At 49.0% G+C, this 24,986-nt stretch overlaps 1 protein-coding gene across 1 annotated transcript in view; it reads right to left on the bottom strand.

Annotated features, from left to right (window-relative positions):
• The window catches only part of LOC145358193 (laminin subunit gamma-3-like), a 115,026-nt gene extending 90,636 nt beyond the window's left edge, over positions 1-24,390 (bottom strand). The window contains exon 1 of the mRNA XM_080211973.1: positions 23,951-24,390. Within this exon, the coding sequence (XP_080068099.1) occupies positions 23,951-24,326 (376 nt within the window). The 5' untranslated portion in view covers positions 24,327-24,390. The remainder of the gene's footprint in view (positions 1-23,950) is intronic.
• Positions 24,391-24,986: the final 596 nt, after the last annotated feature.

The raw sequence follows: 24,986 nt of genomic DNA, 5'->3' as shown, positions 1-24,986 counted from the left end.
GTTCCTGTGCACTAGATTCTATATACATTCCCACCAAACATCACCATGTGGGGAGCTGAGGGGGGGGGGGGGGGGGGCAGTTTTATTATTGTGCAAGGAGAAAGGGAGGGCAGTTAGAGACCACCCTCTGATCCCCCACTGCTTGTGAGAATTACCCTCCCATCTTTTCTGAGACAATACTTGTTCCACCAGGACCTTCATATAAACAGCAGCAGATGTGGTCTCTCAGGCCCAGAGTGACTCCCCCTCCTCACAGTCAGGGAGGCCAAATGCTGAGATTCCTCTCAAACGAGAACAGGAAGGAGCTGACAGCTCAGGGTCAAAGCAAAATCCAGTAAAAGGATGCTGAACCTTACTCTACTTTCACCTTTCCACTCTAACCCCACTTCCCCGCCCTCCCGCAACATACACACAAACTCTCTCCCTCTGTAACCCACCCATACACAACACAGTCTCCCTCTGTAACCTGCCAACACACTCTGTCCCTCTCTAACCCCCCACCACACACACACACACATACAAACTCTCTCCCTCTGTAACCCGCCCACACACACACTCTCCCTCTGTAACTTGCCAACACACTCTGTCCTTCTGTAACCCACCCCCCAACCACACACACACAAACTCTCTCCCTCTGTAACCTCCCCACACACACTCTCTCCCTCTCTAACTACGTCCCCACAAGCACACACACACAGTCTCCCTCTGTAACATCCCCACACACACACACACACCCGCTTTCAAACTCCCCCGACATATGCTCTCTCCCTCTCTAACCCCAACATACACACACTCTCACCTCGACACACACACTTTCTCTCCCTCTCTATTCCCTCCCACACACACTCTCTCCCTCTCTAACCCCCCCACATACTCCCTCCCTCTCTAACCCCCCCCCCACACTCTCTCTCTCCCCCTCTAACCCCCCACAAACACTCTCTCTCCCTCGCACAGACATTCTCTCTCACACACACTCACTCTCTCGCTGTTTCATAGAATCACAGAATCCCTACAGTACAGAAGGAGGCCATTTGGCCCATCAAATCTGTACCGACCACAATCCCACCCACGCTCAATTCCTGTAACCCCACATTTCCTCTAGCTAATCCCCCGTTTAATTTAGCATAGACAATCCACCTAATCCACACATCTTTAGATGTGGGAAAAAACCGGAGCACCCGGAGGAAACCCATGCAGACACAGGGAGAATGTGCAGACGCCACACAGACAGTGACCTGAGGCCAGAATTGAACCTGGGTTGCTGGCGCTGTGAGTGCTAACCACTGTGCCTCTGTGTCTCGCACGCACATTTTCTCGCTCACACACTCACTCTCTCTCACACACTCCCTCTCTCACACACAGACTGTCTCTCTCTCACACACACAGACTGTCTCTCTCACACACACACAGACTCTCTCTCTCACACACACACAGACTCTCTCTCTCACACTCTCTCTCACACACACAGACTGTCTCTCTCTCACACACTCTCTCTCACACACACAGACTGTCTCTCACACACACACAGACTCTCTCTCACACACACAGACTGTCTCTCACACACACACAGACTGTCTCTCACACACACACAGACTCTCTCTCTCACACACTCTCACTCACACACACAGACTGTCTCTCTCTCTCACACACGCAGACTCTCTCTCTCTCTCACACACGCAGACTGTCTCTCTCTCTCTCTCACACTCTCTCTCACACACACAGACTGTCTCTCTCTCACACACACACTCTCTCACACACACACAGACTCTCTCTCTCTCTCACACACGCAGACTGTCTCTCACACACGCAGACTGTCTCTCACACACGCAGACTGTCTCTCTCTCACACACTCTCTCTCACACACACAGACTGTCTCTCTCTCACACACACTCTCTCTCACACACACACAGACTCTCTCTCTCTCTCACACACACAGACTGTCTCTCACACACGCAGACTGTCTCTCTCTCTCTCTCACACACTCTCTCTCACACACACAGACTGTCTCTCTCTCTCTCACACACTCTCTCTCACACACACAGACTGTCTCTCTCTCACACACACTCTCTCTCACACACACACAGACTCTCTCTCTCTCTCACACACACAGACTGTCTCTCACACACACAGACTGTCTCTCTCTCTCTCACACACTCTCTCTCACACACACAGACTCTCTCTCACACACACAGACTGTCTCTCTCTCTCACACACACAGACTGTCTCTCTCTCTCACACACACAGACTGTCTCTCTCACACACACAGACTGTCTCTCTCTCTCACACACACAGACACAACTCCGATTTCCTTTGCATTATTGTAACTGCTCCATGGTCTCTTTGCAAGTTGAATGGTGTGAGCTGGTCTGAATACATCCCTCCCTCACTGAGCAACTCAGCCTCTCTATCTCTCTCCACGCCCGTGAGGCACTGCTCGATTGTCAGTGTTGCATTTTTATAGCGCCTTTCACTACCTGTGTGCATCCCAAAACACTTCATATTTTCTACTGTGCATTTAACGGTGAAGTAATTGCAACAAAGGATGTGTAAATAGCTGGAATTGGAGGAGGGCAGAGATCTTGGAGGGTTGTGGGCTGGAGGAGGTTACAGAGATGGAGACATGAGGGCACTGGAGGGATTGAAAAGGAATGTGAAAATGTTAAAACTGAGGCGTTCTCTTCTGTGCTGCCCTCGGACCATTCCTGACTTCTGACTCCACATTCCAACACAACCTCATCAGTGGAATTCTCGAAGAATTAGACACTGACAATAACAGCATTCGCATTCACCGCAAAATGAGCGACATCCCAAACCTCCTCCTTTAATCAGACTGAACTTTGAACAGTGGACGTATGCATTCCAGACTCAAAAACCCGAAATACATAATGTTTTGAGACAACCTCAGCGTGTCTTATTGGGGATGTAAGTCACCAGGTTCTGCATTCGCCATGACTCCAGCAGCCTCCACCCCGCCCCCCCTCCTCCTCCTACCCCCTACCCCACCCCTCCTCTCACACCATCTCCTCCTTTCAGTCATCAATTTAAGTCCCTGCAGTGATTTGAGCCCCACGGTCTCGGCTGATGTTCCCGGTGCAGTCCTGAGGGAGTGCTGCAGTGTCTGAGGTACCTTTTTTTTGGATGAGACATTAAAGTCAGACCTCGTCTGCCCTCAGAGGTGGATGCAGAAGACACCTTGGCCACTATTTCAAAGAGGAACAGAAAAGTTCTTTCTCCATGGTTCCGGCAATATTTATCCCACGATCAGGATAAAGTCCAACGGGATTATTTGGAATCACGAACTTTCGGAGCGCTTCATCAGGTGAACGATGAAGGGGCAGCGCTCCGAAAGTTTGTGCTACCAAATAAATCAATTGGACTTTAACCTGGTGTTGAGAGACTTCTTACTGAGCCCATCCCAGTCCACCGCCGTGGCTCCAACAGCCTAACCGCACCCCTCCCCCCCAATATCTGCACACCATATCCCTGAATCAACATCAGATTGCCTGGTCAATATCACATTGCTGAATGTGGGGTCCTGCTGTGTCCAAATTGGCTGCCATATTCCCCATTTATAGCACTGACTACAATTCAAAAAGTACTTCATTGGCTGCGAAGAACTTTGAAACGTCCAGTGGTTGCAAAAGGCGTTATGTAAATGCAAGTTTCTCTTGATTTCTTGGTGCAAAAGGCTGAATGCATTAGAACCATAGAATCCCAGCAGTGCAGAAAGAGGCCATTCAGCCCACTGAGTCTTCACTGGCTCTCCAAAAGAGCATCTTACCCAGACCCTCCTAATGCCGCCAACCTAACCTGCACATCTTTAGACTGTGGGAGGAAATCGAAGCACCCGGAGGAAACCCACGCAGATATGGGGAGAATGTGCAGACTCCGCACAGACAGTGACCCAAGCCGGGAATCAAACCCGGGTCCCTGGCGCTGTGAGGCAGCAGGGCTAACCACCGTGCATTCTAAACTCTGGAGCTGGGAATGATTCAAGGAACAGGCCAATCCATTCAGCTCTGCCAGCTGTTTCCTCTTGTACTTTAGGAGGTTGTCAAGTCTGGTTACAGTATATTCCTGGAGCTTTGTGTGAGAGCAGCTGGAATGTCGTTTTCCTGTCTGGAGATCCTTTGCAGGGGATGGGAGATAAATAAGAACACTTGGGAACAGATTTCAGAGAGATGTGGAAACATGAAGAGTGTAACACTGAGTGAATGGATCAGAGAGAGAGAGAGATTTGTTCTGGAGGGTCAGACAGAGAGAGAACATGTCCCCTTTCCTTCGTGCTCTGTCACTTTTCTTTCGGCTCACGTCCAACTGTTGTTGCTCCCTGTGATTCCTTGCCTTTATCTTGTGGCTTGTTGTTTTCTTGCCTCCTGGGCCTTTTTCTTCTGATATATTATAATTTGTGTTAGTTTTTTCTTGTGTGGGGAGAGAGAGAGAGAGAGGGAAAGAGAGAGAAAAGTAAACAGTGTGGTTTTTACTGCAATGAAAAACAGGTGAGAAAATGGGGAGCAACAGGAAACAGCACAGAAGGATTTGAAAGGAAAGATTAAACAGGGAAGGTAGTAGCTGGATCAGAGATACTCCTGTTTTGATCTGAGTAGCGTCACAGAATGTTCACTGAATATACTTAATGAAGAGATCGCAGATTCTGACAGCACGGCGCTCCCTCAGCACTGACCCTCTGACAGTGCGGCACTCCCTCAGCACTGACCCTCTGACAGTGCGGCGCTCCCTCAGCACTGACCCTCTGACAGTGCGGCGCTCCCTCAGCACTGACCCTCTGACAGTGCGGCACTCCCTCAGCGCTGACCCTCTGACAGTGCAGCACTCCCACAGCGCTGAGCCTCTGACAGTGCGGCGCTCCCTCAGCACTGACCCTCTGACAGTGCGGCGCTCCGTCAGCACTGACCCTCTGACAGCGCGGTGCTCCCTCAGCACTGACCCTCTGACAGTGCGGCGCTCCCTCAGCACTGACCCTCTGATAGTGTGACACTTCCTCAGCACTGACCCTCTGTCAGTGTGGCACTCCCTCAGTACTGACCCTCTGACAGTGCAGCACTCCCTCAGCACTGACCCTCTGACAGTGCGGCGCTCCCTCAGCACTGACCCTCTGACAGTGCGGCACTCCCTCAGCACTGCAGTGGGAGTAGCAGCCTAGGTTCATCTGCTCAATCCTCTGAAATGGGGTCTCCAATCAACTGATTCAGAAATGTTATTGCTTCCCATTGAGCCCTGGCTGAGTGGAATCAGTGTTTCCCTGATGAAAGTGCCGATATTTCAGTGGACTCTGCGCAGTGTGACTGTTTCTTGAAAAAGGGTAGTGGTTCTGATCCAAAGTAAACTGACCCCAATCTCACTCTGAGACTTGTTCCAGCACCAGTGCCCGTGTCTCACTGAAATGTGTTTCTTATTTTGCTTTTTGAAAAAAAATGAGCCCAGTACAAACACTGACCTCCTCATGACATATCCTCAAGCTGCGAAAGAAAACACACAAGATTCTGATAGTTTCGTCACTGCTTTGTCACCCGAACCTTGACTGAGGAATCAACTCTCAGTGTAAGAAAACAGCTGGCCCCAGATCCAACGACTGCTGCAGACTAATAAAGGGAGATTTAATATAATCGGTCACCATAATGAGGGTTTTGACAGAGTACAAAAGGAGAATCAGGCAGGAAGGTCAGTAATCAGAGAACAGATTTGCGATAAGAGACTAAGTAATCAGTTATTTTGATCTATTATGTGTTGCCTGAATGGGAGGTGGAAACAGATCGGAAAAGGGAACTGGATGAAATATTCTGAAGGAAATATTTACAGGAATGAGAAAAGACTAATTGGATAAACGCTATCAAAGAGCTGGGACAACTGGCACCAGGGCTCAAATGGCCTCCAGCTGTGCTGTATATTTGGGTTACATCTCTCAAACATCGCAATACGTTTCACTTATAATGGGCAGGATTTTCCATCCATGACACCAGCGCGCTCTCCAGATCTTCCCATCCCGTCCACCACAATGACTGCTGGTTGGGGTGGAGGAGGCCGGAGGATCCTGAGGAGTGGTAGCTGCTCCGATGAAGGAGAACACAATCATCAACACGGCAAGGTGGGAGATTTCACCGTCCGTCACCCAGTGCAGCTTGGTAACACCACCACAGACCAAGCTGACCACGTCCTACATCACTGCTAGACTGGGACTGCGGCAGGTGGCGAGAGAACCAACAACAGGCAGCATGCTGGCACAGTGGGTTAGCACTGCTGTCTCACAGCGCCAGGGACCCAGGGCAGCACACTGGCACAGTGGGTTAGCACTGCTGTCTCACAGCGCCAGGGACCCAGGGCAGCATGCTGGCACAGTGGGTTAGCACTGCTGTCTCACAGCGCCAGGGACCCAGGGCAGCACGCTGGCACAGTGGGTTAGCACTGCTGTCTCACAGCGCCAGGGACCCAGGGCAGCACGCTGGCACAGTGGGTTAGCACTGCTGCCTCACAGCGCCAGGGACCCAGATTCGATTCCCTGCTTGGGTCACTGTCTGTGAGGAGTTTGCACATTCTCCCCATGTCTGCGTGGGTTCCCTCCCACAGTCCAAAGACGTGCTGGTTAGGGGTATTGACCCGAACAGGAGTGTGGCGACTTTGGGATTTTCACAGTAACTTCATTGCAGTGTTAATGTAAGCCTTACTTGTGACACTAATAAATAAACTCATTCCTTTTTGTGTTGATGCTGTGGTTGTTTGAGGGAGGGATGCTGGTTGTCAGTAACACCCGGGAGATTACCCTGCTCTCCTCACAGTGTATTGTGGGGTTCACCAGACCAGGCAAATATAGATCTCCACCAGTGTAACCACCCCCCAGCTCTACACCACGCTCGCCGCACACCGCCCCCCCCCCCCCAACCTCCCCCCAACAAGATTTGGGTCCAGGCTCCGTGGCAGGGGCTAAGTCCATGAAATAAAGTTTCACACTCCCACGCGGGATTGCTGCATTGTCTTTCAGAAGAAACATTACATTTATCTCCATGCAAACAATCACCTGCATTTAACCTGCTTTGTCAAAGGTTTTAAGGAGCGTCTAAAAGGAGGATGCTCACAAGACCGGATATAAAGGAATGCAGAGGCCTCGGGGTGGTTGGGGTGGGGTGGGTGGTGGGGGGGGTGCGGGGAGTCGGTTGGTACGTGAGCTCAGACTTTTGTATCTTTTTCCTGAAGGATGAAGGTGGAAGAGAGAATGTCCGGGGTGCGTGGAGTCCTTAATTATACTGGCTGCTGCTTTTCTGAGGCAGTGGGAAGTGTAGACAGAGTCAATGGATGGGAGGCTGGTTTGCGTGATGGATTGGGCTTCATTCACGACCTTTTGTAGTTCCTTGCGGTCTTGGGCAGAGCAGGAGCCCCATACCAAGCTGTGATACAACCAGAAAGAATGCTTTCTATGGTGCACCTGTAAAGGTTCGGAAAACCACCAGCCCCTGCCCCCCAACCAACCTCAATAGCGTTATGGGGGTGAGCTAAACAATCTCAACACTCCACTCTCCTCTGAGTGAAGAAGGGGTTCCTGCATCATCCCTGTACAGCCTGGCTCCAGGTTTAAAGTTCTTCCCCCTCGTTCTGAACTGCCCTCGTGAGAGGAAATACTCTCTCACAATCAACCCCATCAATACCTTCAGAATCATTTTAAACACCACAGTGAAGTCACCCTCTAGTTTCCTGTACTCAAGTCCTGTCTCGGAAAATCGCCTTTTGTAAGTTAACCCTTTAGGCCCTGCACTATTTTGCTGGATTTGCGCTGCACCCACTGGGTCTCCGCCTGGGTCTCTTCACAAACCACCACCCCCCCAAGTCCTGCTCCCCGACACCCCAACATCCACTGTTCCTGCCCAACCCCCCACCATGTAAAACCACGCAATGTCTCAAGAAATGGAAAGATTAACAAATTCCTATCAAACATTCAAAGAAGTAGACTGTTCAGTCCATCTAGATTATCACTCCAGTATTCTAGCCCAGGCAGGTTTAACAACCCCCTGAACCTGAAGGTCACCAGCATCTTAATTTTAGTTTGGAGATTATTTCAAAACATTCAGCACCCTTTCAATAAAAGGAACAGTTTATCAGAGCCAACTTAAATCTAGTTTCATCAATTCAAGTTCAAAGTATCCTATTTTACACACCGACTGACTTAAATCATGTCCCAGTTTAATTTATAAGATTAAATTACTGATACACCCACTGCCTAATATCCCACTGACACTTGCTGTCCCTAAACACCACAGACACCTCTTCCCCGACACCAGTCTCACTCCCTCCTCCCACACCGACCACTCTCTGAGAGGGAATACGACAATTCCACATTCTAAAGTTTAAAAAAAGGTAAAAAGTTTATTTATTAGTCACAAGTAAGGCTCACATTAACACTGTAATGAAGTTACTGTGAAATTCCCTGAGCGGACACACTCCCGCACCTGTTTGGGTCAATGAACCTAACCAGCACATCTTTCAGAGTGTGGGAGGAAACCTGAGCACCCGGAGGAAACCCACTCAGACACGGGGAGAATGTGCAAACTCCACACAGACAGTGACCCAAGACAGGAATCAAATCCGGGTCCCTGGCGCTGTGATGCAGCAGTGCTAATTACTGTGCTACCATTCCGACCTGCTCTGGGTAAATTCCTACATTTGACACTACAGAACCCCTGTGCACTTGTGGAATTTTTGCTTTCCTCATTCAGGTTTTTGAAGATTGTCGGTATTTTTCATTCTGTTCTGTTCTCAGCCTTGGGGAGACAGTGTCGACAGAGATCAGAGTTACATAATGTCTTGTACCCGCCACAGCACTGCCCCGAGGTTCAGATTGTGTTCTTTTGGCAGGACACGGACCAGACAAAACTCAAACTGACTCATCGAGTGACACAAACACCAACTCGGAATGATAAATAGAGCAAAGGAAGCAAGTGCAAATCCCTCCAAAACTCACTCTCTCCAAAACTCACTCCCCCCAAAACTCACTCCTTTCAAAACTCACTCCTTTCAAAACTCACTCCCAACCTTCCCAAAACGCACTCCCTCCAAAACTCACTCCTTTCAAAACTCACTCTCTCCAAAACTCACTCCCTCCAAAATTCACTCCTTTCAAAACTCACTCCTTTCAAAACTCACTCTCTCCAAAACTCACTCCCTCCAAAACTCACTCCTTTCAAAACTCACTCCCTCCAAAACTCACTCCCTCCAAACCTCACTCCCTCCAAAACTCACTCCCAGCCTCCCCAAAACTCACTCCCTCCAAAACTCACTCTCTTCAAAACTCACTCTCTCCAAAACCCACCCCCTCCAAAACTCACTCCCAACCTCCCTAAAACTCAGTCCCTCCAAAACTCACCCCCGACCTCCCCAAAACTCACTCCTTTCAAAACTCAGTCCCTCCAAAACTCACTCCCTCCAAAACTCACTCCCAACCTCCCCAAAACTCACTCCCTCCAAAACTTACCACCGACCTCCCTGAAACTCATCCCCTCTCCATAATTCATCCCCCAAAATTCATCCCTAAGACTCACCCTGCAAATCTCACCCCCTCCAAAATTCATTCTGCCTCCCCGAAACTCATCCCTAAAACCCACCCTGCAAAACCCAGCCCCTCCAAAACCTACCCCCTCAAAACCTGCCCCAAACCTCAGCAACCTCTGAACTCATTCTGCCCCACACTCACCCTCCTCTGAAACTCACCCCCTAAAACTCAACCCTATACCGAAACTCACACCCCCCTCCTTCGAAAGTCACACACCCACACAAACTCAACACCCCCAAAGCCACCTACCTCATGTAACACAGCTCCCACCAAAACCCCAGCCCCTGCACCAAGTAACTTAACCTCCCCAGATGTTCCCTTTACTCCCCACTTCCAAAATGCGTTCCCCCCCCCCCCCACCCCACCGACCCCTCAGCCCCTGGCAAAACCCAGAGTCACAGCTTCAAGGAGAGGGATTGAGGGATTGAGGTTAGGAGTCGGGAGGTAATGCTGCAACTTTATAAGACCTTTGTCAGACCCCATTTGGAGTACTGTGCGCAGTTCTGGTCGCCTCACTACAGGAAGGATGTGGAAGCTATTGAGAGGGTGCAGAGGAGATTTACAAGGATGTTGCCTGGATTGGGAGGCATGCCTTATGAAGATAGGTTGAGGGAGCTAGGGCTCTTCTCCCTGGAGAGACGAAGGTTGAGAGGCGACCTGATAGAGGTTTATAAAATGTTGAGAGGAATAGATAGGGTGGATTCTCGGAGGCTATTTCCCAGGGCTGAAATGGTCGCTATGAGAGGACACAGGTTTAAGGTGCTGGGAAGCAAGTACAGAGGAGATGTTAGGGGTAAGTTTTTCACTCAGAGGGTGGTGAGTGAGTGAAATCGGCTGCCGTTGGTGGTGGTAGAGGCGAACTCGCTGGGGTCTTTTAAAAGATTTCTGGATGAGTATATGGGATTTAATGGGATTGGGAGTTACAGATAGTTCTAGGGCTTGGTAGGTATAGATGTGATCAGCGCAACTTATGGGCCGAAAGGCCTGTTTGTGCTGTAGTGTTCTATGTTCTATGTTCAAGTGGTTTGGGGAGGGAATTCCAGAGTTTGGGACCTAGGCAGCTAATGGCATAGCAGCCAATCATGGGGCGATTAAATTCAGGGATGTTCAAGAATTGGAGGAATGCCAAGAAGGTAGCACAGTGGTTAGCACTGCTGCCTCACTGCGCCAGGGACCCGGGTTTGATTCCCGACTTGGGTCACTGTCTGTATGGAGTTTGCACATTCTCTCTGTGTCTGCCTGGGTCTCCTCCGGGCGCTCCGGTATCCTCCCACAGTCTGGAAAATGCGCTGATTAGGGTGCATTGACCCGAAGAGGAGTTGGAGTGTGGCGACTAGGGGAATTTCACAGTAACTTCACTGCAGTGTTAATGTAAGCCTTACTTGTGGCGAACGAATAAACTTTAAAAAAAAGACTGTCGGGCTGGAGGAAGTTAGAGAGATGGAGTTAAACTCCAAATCATCCAGTTAAAGGCACCAGAGACAAACATTCAAGCTTTCAATGATTTTACAGTGTAATTAGATACATCAAGAAAAAAAATGAGACATGGACCATGGCTGGTTTCAACTAAACCAATAATTACTAACAGCCTCTTGAGTAAAATCTACTGCTGAATGTTGTGAGATTGAAATGTACTCATTTGCAAATGTAAATTGCCACAACAGCGATGGGTATGAGAGAGGTGAAATGCTTGAGGCCTAGTTACGCTCTCATTAAAATTAAGTCTGATTAAAAAGCACACATGGTTATTCATGTTTGGGAACATCCCAGGTCTGGGGAGTTGCAAAGTGTTTTGTCTTTTATCTCCCACAGCAGGAAATCGAATCTAAACTTCCCCTGGATTGGGAACATCTGTGGGATACTTGGACTGTGTCCGCTTTGGGAACAACCTGACCCAAATCTCACAGCCCAGAAAAATGGGTAGGCGGATAATGAGGGAGACAGATAAAAGGAGAGAGAGAGAGAGACAGAGAGAGACAGAGAGAGGGAGAGACGGACAGATAGACAAAAAAAAAGAGAAAGACCCAGGGAGAAACTGAGAGAGAGGAAAAGGCAAAGAAAAAGAGTGAGCCAAAGACAGACAGGGGCAGACAGAGAGAAGGAGAGAGAAGTTCAGATAGAGAGAGCAGACAGAAAGAGTGAGAGAGATACAGAGATGAAGTTCATAGAATCATTGAATCCCTACCATACAGAAGAAGGCCATTCAGCTCATCGAGCCTGCCCCGACAACAATCTCACCCTTGCCCTATCCAATTAACCCTATGTATTTACCCTGCTAATCTCCCTGGCACTAAGGGGCAATTTTACTAGGGCCAATCAACCTACCTGCACATCTTTGGACTGTGGGAAGAAACTGGAGCACCTGGAGGAAACCCATGCAGACATGGGCAGAATGTGCAAACTCTGCACAGTGACCCGAGGCTGGAATTGAACCCGGGTCCCTGGCACTGTGAGGCAGCAGTGCTAACCACTGCGCCATCATGCCGCCTTGTTATAGACAGAAAGACAGAATTTGTCCATTCTTAGGCCTTAGAACGCTGGACTCCTGCAGCACAGGAATGGCTGACTCTGTAAAGGAGAAATCAACTCTCTTCAACAGATGGCACATCAGACTCAGTCTCTCCGACTCCCATTCTAGGGTCAGGATTTTCCAGACTTGCTCATCCTGAAACCGTAAAATCCCTCCCAAGGTCAACAAACCCTTCCATGGCCTGCCCCTCACCCGCTCCAATTCTTGTGGTGGGCGAGGCAGTAAAATTCTGGTCTAGGTGTTGGTATAGTGATAAAATTCTTACCTTTCCAAATAAAGTTCAGTATTTATTCAGTTAAGACCTCAGGACATCCCAAAGCACTTCACAGTTGATGAAATACTTTTGATGCATAGTCATAATTGTAATGCAAGGGCAGCACGGTGGCACAGTGGTTAGCACCGCTGCCTCATAGTGCCAGGGACCTGGGTTCAATTCCCGGTTTGGGTCACTGTCTGTGTGGAGTTGCACATTCTTCCCATGTCTGCGTGGGTTTCCTCCGGGTGCTCCAGTTTCCTCCCACAGTCCAAAGATATGCGTGTTTGGTGGATTGGCCATGCTAAATTGCCCCTTAATGTCGGAGGGACGAGCTAGGGTAAATGCACGGGGATAGGGCTTGCGTGGGATTGTGCTCGGTGCAGACTCGATGGGCCGAATGGCCTCCTTCTGCACTGTCAGATTCTACGATTCTATGAAATGTGAGTACCCAGCAAGCCCCCAAAAACAGGGGTGAGATAAACAATCAGCTTATTTGTCTTTGTGATGTTGGCTGAGGGAGAAATGTTGGCCACGATACTGACTATTCATCAGCTCTTCCTCAGAACAGTGTCCTGGAATATTGAATATGCATCTGAGAGGGCTGACTGAGCCACGGTCTCATGACACTCCTGAAAGATTAATTCCACCCACAAAGAGAATCAGGAGTCTCTCTGGAAAACAGATAGGAAAAAGATTCAACCAATTGGTGCTTTTCTTCTTCAGGAAAGGCCTGGAGGCGACCTGATGGAGTGTTTGAAATTATAAACGGGTTTGACAAAGCAAAATGCGGTGAAGATGTTTCTCTTTGTAGGAGATCCAAAATGAGGAACCACAGAACAGTTACTAAATAAATGCTTTCAAATGGAAATTATACGAGCATGCCAGAGAAAAGGGAATAGAAAGATAGAGGGAAAGGTTGAGATAGAAAGTGAATGGGAGGAGGCTAGCTGAGTATAAACAACAGCACAGGCTCAATGGGCTGAATGGCCTGTTTCTGTGCTGTATTCTCGATGTAATTGTATTGGAAAAGTCTCCCCATCGCAGGCACAACTTACGCAAGGATATTTTGGCCTTGGAGGGAGTGCGGAGGAGGTTTACTAGGCTGATGCCGGAGTTGAGGGGGTTGAGCTATGAGGAGAGGCTGAATAAACTAGGCTTGTACTCGTTAGAGTTTAGAAGAATGAGGGGAGATCTCATTGAGACGTATAAGATGATGAATGGGATGGATAGGATAGAGGTGGAGAGACTCTTCCCGCTCAGAAAGGACAGTAGGACTAGGGGGCACAGCCTCAAGATAAAGGGGGGGCGGTTTAGAACGGAGTTGAGGAGGAACTTCTTCACTCAAAGGGTGGTGAATCTCTGGAATTCTCTGCCCGTTGAAGTGGTGGAGGCTGCCTCGCTAAATATTTTTAAGACGTGGGTTGCTGGGTTTTTGATAAGAGAGGGGATTAAGGGTTATGGGGAGAGGGCGGGAATGTGGAACTGAGCCACGACAGATCAGCCATGATCTTATTGAATGGCGGGGCAGGCTCGAAGGGCTAGATGGCCTACTCCTGCTCCTATTTCTTATGTTCTTATGTTCTAAAGACCCAGAAAAAAAATAACTAACATTTAAAAAGCACCACAACAAACCTCAAAGTGGGTGATGCGGGAATGTTATCATGTTTCTGTGCAACAGTAATTGGATGGGTTACTGACTCACCTCATCCAATTTTAACCTGAGCAGGTGAGGGGGGTGTGGGGTTGGGGAGTGGGTGGGGGGGGGGTAGCAGCACAGTGGGGTCTTTCTTTGAATATGCTAATTAGGGTCTGCTGACATCACTCTGAACCCCCAGTAGCATTTCAATTCGGGAGAGAGTGAGGCAAAAGTGTTGGAGCCTTCCTCCGGAGATAGGGGGAAAGGGCAGGCAGAGAGCTGGCGCAGGCACAACGGACTGAACAGCCTCGTGTGTGCTGTGTAAGCCAGGTGAAGATTGGGAGATGGCCTGTCCAGGATATCCTCTGGTGGACGGTGTTAATGTTGTAATCCTCTCACATTGAAACAAGTTGTAAGAGAAAGCAGCTGCTACTAACTGGAGAAGTTAGGGCATCGTTCTCAAGTACATATAAGTGCTGGTTTCCATCTGTGACCAGTGGAAGTAAAAGGTGTTCTCTACATTTTATTTCTTTATTTTTCTTCCCTCCCCCCCAACTCTCTCCCCCTATTTTATCTTCCCTCGCTTCCCTTTTTCTCAATTCTACCTCTCTCTCCGACCCCCCCCCACCCCCCACAACATCTTCATCTGTCACAGTTTATCCTCTGATTTCAGTTTCTCTGTCCTTTGGCCATTCGCACCTTATATTCTCTCTCTGAGCTGCCATTAGCAGCCTTTCCCCTTGTTTCTGTGGCTATGACTCATCTTTCATTCTCTCCCCCTGCAGTATAAATATCTCCCACTTTCTGTGCCTTTTAGCTTTGACAAAGGGTCATTTGGACTCGAAACGTCAGCTCTTTTCTCTCCTTACAGATGCTGCCAGACCCGCTGAGATTTTCCAGCATTTTCTCTTCTAAATTCAGATTTTTTTTTGTTTATATCCAATTCAGTCCGATCAAAGTCCAATTCAAAGTCTCAGCAGTGAGACATTCCCGATCCAAGCTGATAGGGCAGGCCTCACCACTTCCTGTCTTGGGCTTGATCTATATGATCCAAGCTGATTGGAGCAGACATTGCTCCTCCTCCAAGGCTTGATCTCATTTGCATCTTAGCCATCTTGGCGTTTATTGGTAGGGGGATTGAATTTAGGAGTCGCAGTGTAATGTTGCAACTGTACACTACTCTAGTGCGGCCGCACTTGGAGTACTGTGTGCAGTTCTGGTCCCCGCATTACAAGAAGGATGTGGAGGCGTTGGAGAGGGTGCAGAGGAGGTTTACTAGGATGTTGCCTGGTATGGTGGGGAGGTCCTATGAGGAGAGACTGAGGGATTTAGGGTTGTTTTCGTTGGAAAGAAGGCGGCTAAGAGGGGATCTTATTGAAACATATAAGATGATTAGAGGTTTAGATAGGGTGGATAGTGATAGCCTTTTTCCTCGGATGGAGAAAGCTAGCACGAGGGGGCATGGCTTTAAATTAAGGGGGGGTAGCTACAGGACGGATGTCAGGGGTAGGTTCTTTACCCAGCGGGTGGTGAGGGATTGGAATGCCCTGCCTGCTGCAGTTGTAAATGCGTCTAGTTTGGGGGCGTTTAAGAGATCTCTGGATAGGTTTATGGATGAAAAGGGATTGGTATAGGCTAGTGGGTCATTGTTTTTGTAACTGGTCGGCGCAACATCGTGGGCCGAAGGGCCTGTTCTGCGCTGTAATGTTCTATGTTCTATGTTCTATGTTCTAAAAGGCCGAGACGCCGCTTTAAAAAATTGCTTCAAATGAAGCCTCAGTGTAACCTCATGACTTCAAAACAAGTGCAGGACAACAAAACTACACTTGATCTTAGCCAAAGGGTTGATTCCAGCATCCACAGTAATTTACTTTTATCAAAGGAAACAGGAGTTTATTCCCATATTCTCTGGATTATGTGAATTAACCCACATTGAGGAAAAACTGGCTCCAGAGTCATAATACCATAGAATCCCTACAGTGGAGAAGGAGGCCATTCAGCCCATCGAGTCTGCACCAACAACAGTCTCACCCAGACCCTCTCTCCATAACCTCACATATTTACCTTCCTAATCCCCCTGACACTAAGGGTCAATTTAGCATGCCCAATGCACCTAACCCACACGTCTTTGGTGTGTGGGAGAAAACCAAAGCACCCAGAGGAAACCCACGCAGACATGGGAAGAATGTGCAAACTCACTACAGTCACCTGCAACCGGACTTGAACCCGGGTTCCCTGGCGCTGTGAGGCAGCAGTGCTAACCACTGTGCCATCTGCACGCAGTGAATTATAACAGAGGAGCAGATGTGACTCCTAAGGAGCACTGAGTTTTGTCCTTCCACCCATCATTCCCACGATCGTACAGCAAGCTAACAGACTCCCAACAGTTCCTGTTTATCACTCAATCTACACAATCATTTCCATTATTTTCATGGAAAGAGAAATCTGGACTCACGTGAGCCATTAATTTATTTACCAGACATCATAAAGTAATGTTGATTTAAACAATGATCACTTGTATAAGTCTTAAGTTTCAAGTTCATGGAATCTCGGAAGGAATTTGAACACATTTCCATGTTTATTTAGAGTGGATTACCCTTTCTCAGAGTGACGCAGGGTCACCCAGACTCGAAACGTTGGCTATAGTCTCTTCCACAGATGCTGTCAGACTGGCTGAGTTTCTCCAACATTTTCTGTTTTTGTTTCAGATTCCAGCATCCTCAGAACTTTGCCTTTATCTTCGGTTTGAATGGTGTGAATACACTGCAGCAGCTCCAAAATGGGAGCAGGGAATCTACAGGCCAAGCACAGTCTAAAGTGACAGTACAGCTCGATGTAGCCATAGTCATCACACGTCAGAGGTAAGCCCCTAAGTGAAGAGCGCTCCACAGCGTCTCAGGGATTTGAGAAAACCATACATAATTTACAGTAAACATCAGCTCATCCACACTCTGCTGTCCACATCCTAACTCACACGAAGTCAGCTATTCACACCAAGGGGAGTATAGTGGCACAGTGATTAGCACTGCTGCCTCACCAGTGCCAGGGACCAGGGTTCAATCCCCGGTTTGGGTCACTGTCAGTGTGGAGTCTGCACATTCTCCCCGTGTCTGCTTGGATTTCCTCTGGGTGCTCCAGTTTCCTTGCACAGTCCAATGATGTGCAGGTTAGGTGGATTAGCCATGCTAAATTCTCCCTCAGTGTATTCGAACAGGCACCAGAGTGTGGCAACTAGGGGATTGTCACAGTAACTTCACTGCAGTGTTAATGTAAGCCTACTTGTGACTGATAAATAAACTTTCACCCATCAGTCCTTCGTGCTCACTGACCCACATTGTATCCAAACATAAAGGCAAAGTTCTGAGGAAGCTGGAATCTGAAACAAAAACAGAAAATGTTGGAGAAACTCAGCCAGTCTGACAGCATCTGTGGAAGAGACTATAGCCAACGTTTCGAGTCTGGGTGACCCTGCCTCACTCTGAGAAAGGGTAATCCAGATTTGAGGCTCCATTCTCTCTTCACGGATCCTATCAGACTTGCTGAGTTTCTCCAGACTTTTTCTTTTTGTTACGTTGTATCCTAGTCTGCCAACATCTCAAATTTTAAAAGTTGTTATTTGTCTTCCAGTCTCTCTGTGATCTTGCCCCTTCCTGATATCCATATCCTTCTCCAGCCCAACTATACAAGGCACTGGTTAGACCGCAGCTGGAATATTGTGAACAGTTTTGGCCTCCTTATCTGAGGAAAGACAGCTGGCACTGGAGACAGTCCAGAGAAGGTTCACTTGGTTGATCCCGGGTATGGAGGGATTTTTTAATGAGGAGGGGATTGATAGGTTGGGTCTGTGCTCATTGGAGTTTAGAAGAATGAGACGTGACCTTATTGAGACACACAGGATTCTCAGGAGGATTGACAGGGTCAATGCTGAGAGGTTGTTTCACCTTGTGGGGGAGTCTCGGACCAGAGGGCTTAAACACAGAGTAAGGGGGTCATCCACTTAAGACAGAAATTACGATAAATTTCTCCTCTCAGAGGGGAATGACTCTGTGGAATTCACTACCGCTGAGGGCTGTAGAGGCTGGGTCATTAAATATGTTCAAAGCTGAGATAGACCGAGAGACAGGGGTAAATAATGGTTTGGAAAACAGGGAGGGATTCTGCATTCTATTCTGAAATATTCCTGTGAATCCTCTACTTCTGCCTGAGAGGTCACAGAAGTTTCTCCCATGATATAACACCTCCGTCAGTGCGGCACACCCTCAGTGTTGCACTGGGAGCGTCAACCTGTATTGTGGACTCAATGAAATGGAAATTGAACCCACAACTTTCTGTCTCAGACATAGAGAGGCAGTGAGCTGGAGTGGCTTTCCCTTTGAGACATGACAGATCAGCCATGATCTTATTGAATGGCGGGGCAGGCTTGAGGGGCTAGATGGCCTACTCCTGCTCCTGTTTCTTATGTTCTTTAAATTGCACAACACTGGCCCACTCGGATGAGCAAAACTGGGGTGGAATAAGGAAGAGATTCCAAGTCTCATTTGATTCTGCGATTATCACACACAGATAGAAATCAGGCCCAGACATTTGAGGATGTCAGTCCCACATCAGAAGTCTAAACATATTAAGTCAGGGGAGCAAACCCTTTTGTGTTGCTTCAGCTGGGCTTCTTACCAACTGAGTATTTACACTTCTGAAAGAAAACATCAGCAAATAAAGTGCCGCATTTTTGCCTGAGCCAGACACATCCATAAATTATAAGACAGACAGTTCTCAGTTCAACGGCTGAGCACGCAAATTTCGAGAAGGATTCGTGCAGGAGCCCTGTCTGTCACACAGGCCATATCTTCATTCCCAATGAAACACGGGGTTTGTGGAGTGGATCAACTCAACCAGCAACAGAATGTCCACCACTCATCAATAAAACACATAATGGGACATAGCTTTAAACTGAGGGGTGAAGATATAGGACAGAAGTCAGAGGTAGTATTAAGGGCGTGGAATGGCCTGCCTGCAACTGTAGTGGACTCACCAACGTTAAGGGCATTTAAATTGTCTTTAGATAAACATATGGATGATATTGGAATAGCGTAGGTTAGATGGGCTTTAGATTGGTTTCACAGGTCGGCGCAACATCGAGGGCTGAAGGGCCTGTACTGCATTGTAATGTTCTACGACGAAAAGGACAAGTACACTGAGACAAAGGGAGCAGTCAATGACTGAGCAAAGAGCAGAAGCTCCAAGGCACCAGGGAGTGAGGATGGAGAAAAAGATTCATGCAACCTAGTCATTCTCCCTTCCATTAGGAAAAAGATACAGAAGTCTGAGGTCACATACCAACTGACTCAAGAACAGCTTCTTCCCTGCTGCCATCAGACTTCTGTCAAATCTGGGCAGCACAATGGTTAGCGCTGCTGCCTCACAGCGCCAGGGACCCAGATTCAATCCCGGCTTCGGGTCGCTGTGTGCGTGTGGAGTTTGCACATTTTCGCCATGTCTGCGTGGGTTCCTTCCAGGTGCTCCGGTTTCCTTCCAGAGTCCAAATTTGTGAGGATTAGGTTGATTGGCCATGCTAAATTGACCGTAGTGTCAGGGGAGGGGATTAGCAGGGTAAATATGTGGGGGTTGCAGGAAATAGGGCCTGGATAGGATTGTGGTCGGTGCAGACTCAATGGGCTGAATGGCTTCCTTCTGCACGGTAGGGATTCAATGATTCTCAAATGGACAAACTTTATATTAAGCTGCTCTTGCAACACTACATTCTGCACTCTCTCCTTCCTTCTCCCCTCTATGCTCTGAATGGTATGTTTTGTCTGGACAGCGTGCAAGAAACAATACTTTTCACTCACTGCATACCAATACATGTGGCCATAATAAACCAAAACAAACCATTGGAGAAGGAAAACTTGCACTTCTATAGCATCTTTCACAATCTCAGGATGACCCAGGGCATTCTACAACCAATAATGATTTCAGAATGCTTTGGAATGTCCAGAGATTGTGATAGGCGCTACAAAAATGCAAGTCTTCCCTTTTTTTGGAAACAACAGTAATACTTTAAAACAGGAGAATGAAAACTTCAATATTTCACAATGACTAAGCACCGTGAGGTGATTTAAAGCCAATTTAATATGTTTTGAAGCGTAATTACTGTTGTAATGGAGGGAACATGTTAACTAATAAACCGTTTTGTTGATGTTGGTTGAAAGTTAAATATTGGCCAGGGCACAGGGAAGGATTCTTCTGCTCACGAGGGCTGGAACATTCTAGAAGTTCAAGCCAGCAGGATCCTCCAGTTCGTTCTGCTGCCAATGCCCGCATCACCTCACCCACTGAATGCCCCTCATCCCCAAACACCATCCCCACGACTCACCCCCTGCCTACCCACTCCGGGGGCTATGGCAGTGAGGGATGGATCATCTACAACATCAGCACCAGAAGATCTCCCCACTGGCCAATGACAGGCTACCTCAACTATCGCGAAATATGTGGTGGTTTGGATGGAAAATCGACCCAAGATCTTCAGCAGCCCCCTGACAGTGTGGCACTCCCTCAGCACTGACCCCTCCGACAGTGCAGTGCTCCCTCAGCACTGACCCTCTGATAGAGCAGCGCTCCCTCAGCACTGACCCTCTGACAGTGCAGCACTCCCTCAGCACTGACCATCTGACAGTGCGGCGCTCCCTCAGCACTGACCCCTCCGACAGTGCAGCGCTCCCTCAGCACTGACCCCTCCGACAGTGCAGCGCTCCCTCAGCACTGACCCTCTGACAGTGCGGCACTCCCTCAGCACTGACCCCTCCGACAGTGCGGCGCTCCCTCAGCACTGACCCCTCCGACAGTGCGGCGCTCCCTCAGCACTGACTCTCTGACAATGCGGCACTCCCTCAGTGTTGACCCTCTGACAGTGCAGCACTCCCTCAGTACTGACCCTCTGACAGTGCGGCACTCCCTCAGCACTGACCCTCTGACAGTGCAGCACTCCCTCAGTACTGACCCTCTGACAGTGCGGCACTCCCTCAGCACTGACCCTCTGACAGTGCGGCACTCCCTCAGCACTGACCCTCTGACAGTGTGGTGCCCCCTCAGCACCGACCCTCTGACAATGTGGCACTCCCTCAGTGTTGACCCTCTGACAGTGCAGCACTCCCTCAGTACTGACCCTCTGACAGTGCAGCACTCCCTCAGCACTGACCCTCTGACAGTGCGGCGCTCCCTCAGCACTGACCCTCTGACAGTGCGGCACTCCCTCAGTGTTGACCCTCTGACAGTGCAGCACTCCCTCAGTACTGACCCTCTGACAGTGCAGCACTCCCTCAGCACTGACCCTCTGACAGTGCGGCGCCCCCTCAGCACCGACCCTCTGACAATGCGGCACTCCCTCAGTGTTGACCCTCTGACAGTGCAGCACTCCCTCAGTACTGACCCTCTGACAGTGCGGCACTCCCTCAGCACTGACCCTCTGACAGTGCAGCACTGACCCTCTGACAGTGCAGCACTCCCTCAGCACTGACCCTCTGACAGTGCAGCACTCCCTCAGTACTGACCCTCTGACAGTGCGGCACTCCCTCAGCACTGACCCTCTGACAGTGTGGCACTCCCTCAGTGTTGACCCTCTGACAGTGCAGCACTCCCTCAGTACTGACCCTCTGACAGTGCGGCGCTCCCTCAGCACTGACCCTCTGACAGTGCGGCACTCCCTCAGCACTGACCCTCTGACAGTGCGGCACTCCCTCAGCACAGACCCTCTGACAGTGCGGCACTCCCTCAGCACCGACCCTCTGACAGTGCGGCACTCCCTCAGCACCGACCCTCTGACAGTGCGGCACTCCCTCAGCACCGACCCTCTGACAGTGCGGCACTCCCTCAGCACCGACCCTCTGACAGTGCGGCACTCCCTCAGCACCGACCCTCTGACAGTGCGGCACTCCCTCAGCACCGACCCTCTGACAGTGCGGCACTCCCTCAGCACCGACCCTCTGACAGTGCGGCACTCCCTCAGCACCGACCCTCTGACAGTGCGGCACTCCCTCAGCACCGACCCTCTGACAGTGCGACACTCCCTCAGCACCGACCCTCTGACAGTGCGACACTCCCTCAGCACCGACCCTCTGACAGTGCGGCACTCCCTCAGCACCGACCCTCTGACAGTGCGGCACTCCCTCAGCACCGACCCTCTGACAGTGCGGCACTCCCTCAGCACTGACCCTCTGACAGTGTGGCACTCCCCACACCCATTTACCCAACCTTTCAAACACGTGACTGAGACACCACCCCCTAATTTACATACCTGAAGGCTGATTAGAATCAGGGTTCTATGCCTTGAATCAATATACATACCCAGCTCTCATTGGTCAGATTACATTCTAAAACCCACCCTCTCCCTGTGTGAAGACTCCAGGTACACTGTGTGGTCCTAGCGCCTACTCGAGTTCATTCATTGAAACTGCAATGAAGCTACGGTGAAAATCCTCTAGTCGCTGCACTCCTGCGCCTGTTCGGGTACAGTGAGGGAGAATTTAACCTGGCTAATGCACGCAGCCAGCACGTCTTTCAGGCTGTGGGAGGAAACTAGAGCACCCACAGGAAACCCACGCAGACACGGGGAGAATGTGCAAACTCTGCACAGATGGTGGCCCAAGTGGGAATCAAACCCAGGTCCCTGGTGCTGTGAGGCAGCAGTGCTAACCCACTGTGCCGCCTAACTTGTTTAACCAATTCGAACATTGATGAACTTGTATGATTAAGTTTTTTGGACTCGGAGTTTTAAAGAGCAACAGAAATAACAACCTCTCCAAGTAAATAATATTCCCGAGGGTTATTTTGTTTTAATTGTTGCTTTTCCCCCCAGTTTCATGTTAACTTTTATGTGTTGACAGATCCTGTTAAACTGGAAAGCAATTCTACTGAGTTGAGAAACTAAAATACAACCTGAGGTCTGAGTTTTCCCGCTGATTAAACTCCAGTTTCATGTCTCGCACTAACCGGCAGAAAAAACAACCCCCCACCTCCCTCTCCGCGTTATTCACAGAGACAGAGAGAAATCACATCTTTGAACTTGCTGGGTGTCTGGGACAAGAGGCGGTTCAGACCGTGTGAAAGACCATCACTTGTGAAATATCCGCCAGATTTTGCCTGGATTTCACCCCCCCCCCCCCAAGCCCCCCGAGACCTCACGAAGTGAAACTCTTCCTCTTGCTTTTCATCATTAATAAAGTTCAGGAACGGAGTTAAATTCAGCCCATTTGTTGCTGCAAGTTTAACAAGCGGCTGGAACAAATATCTCAGTGAATTGTAACAAGTTTAACTAGATTGCAACAAATCGCCCACTGGTTCTTAAACTTCACAATTCACTCAATGGCAGTAATAAGTTTAATAAGTAACCCACTGATTGACAAGTTCAACAAGTGACACAGTCAATACCAAAATTGAGCTTAGTTGGAAACATAAGCAATAAATGAATGATTATGGAAAGATTTCAAAAAAGAAACAAGTGACGCAGTACGATAACAAATTACTAACTGGTCCTAAACTTTACAGTTCATCCAGGGATTGTAAGAAATTTAACAAGTTACCCGATGTTACTAACTCTTTCTAAAGTTTATAACTCACTCAACAATAGTGATATATTTAACTAGTTACCCACTGATGGACAAGTTTAACAAGTGACACAGTATTGTAACACTTTACTAACTGGTTCTAAAGTTTACAATTCATCCAGGGATTGTAAGAAGTTTAAAAAGTTACCCACCATTCCTAACTGGTTCTAAAGTTTACAACTCACTCAACGATAGTAACAAATTTAACTAGTTACCCATTTGATTGTCAAGTTTAACAAGTGACAGAGTATTGTAACACATTACTAACTGGTCCTAAAGTTTATAATTCATCCAGGCACTGTAAGAAGTGAGCCAGGATTGTAACAATTCCCATGATCTGGGTGATTGGAACTGGCTCCCGGCTCCTCTCACTCACCCAGATGTAGAGTCAGGTTGACAGAGTTGGGGAACTGGATCCCATGCAGCATGGATGGACTTTGCCACCAGCTGGGCTCCTCCTCACTGTGGAAGTCGTTCAGGGAGCTGGCATTGTGGCTCCTCTGGGCATCCTGGGCATCGCACACATGGCAGGACTTGGTGACTCCAGTCACCCCGGTCTGTAAGCAGAACTCCTCCGGGAGGGGAGAGCCGCACACATGGCTCGCCAGCACAGTCCGCCCGAAAGCAGCGTTGCAGAATTCGGGCATGCACCTCTGTGCTTTCCCTGACTCCTGATAACAGGAATCCATCCCGGCCAAAGCATTGGAAAGGTGCAGAGACAGTGCAGCGAGGAAAGCAACCAACTGCCCCATGACAACACCACAAATCCCTGCTGGCGGATCTGCCCCTCTCCTCACCCTCTCCCTCTCTGCCTGAATGCAGTCCGGACCCTCAAACACAAATCAACTTCATCCCATGACGACAGGAAAGTAATTTTGGGGGAATGTTCCTGGTACCCGCCCTCTGCTGGAGAGGAATGTCTGAGTGCAGTCTGCAATTAAGATCTGCATTTATACAGCTTGAATCTTCGATGGCCACCCAATGTTTCATATAGTTTTACACCCAGTGAAGAACCTTTTCAAGTGGTCACTGTTGTGGGGTAGGAAATGTAACAGCCAATTTGCTCACAGCATGCTTCCACAAACTGCTATGAGGCAGTCATCGAATCATAGAGTCCCTACAGTGCAGGAGACCATTCAGCCCATCCATCTGTGTGACCACAATCCTACCCAGGATTCCCCTAACCCCACACATTTACCCTGCTAATCCCCCTGACAGGAGGGGCAATTTAGCATGGCCAATCCACCTAACCAGCACATCTTTGGACTATGAGAGGAAACTGGAGCATCCCGGAGGAAACCCACCCAGACAGGGAGAATGAGCAAAACTCCTTTAGATAGTGACCAAGACCAGAATTGAACCTGAGTCCCTGGCGTTGTGAGGCAGCAGTGCTAACCACTGTGCCATTGTGC

Source organism: Carcharhinus amblyrhynchos, chromosome 25, assembly GCF_965287045.1.
Source record: "Carcharhinus amblyrhynchos chromosome 25, sCarAmb.v2.hapA, whole genome shotgun sequence".
NCBI classification, from domain to species: domain Eukaryota; kingdom Metazoa; phylum Chordata; class Chondrichthyes; order Carcharhiniformes; family Carcharhinidae; genus Carcharhinus; species Carcharhinus amblyrhynchos.
This window is presented reverse-complemented; position numbering and strand designations above follow the sequence as displayed.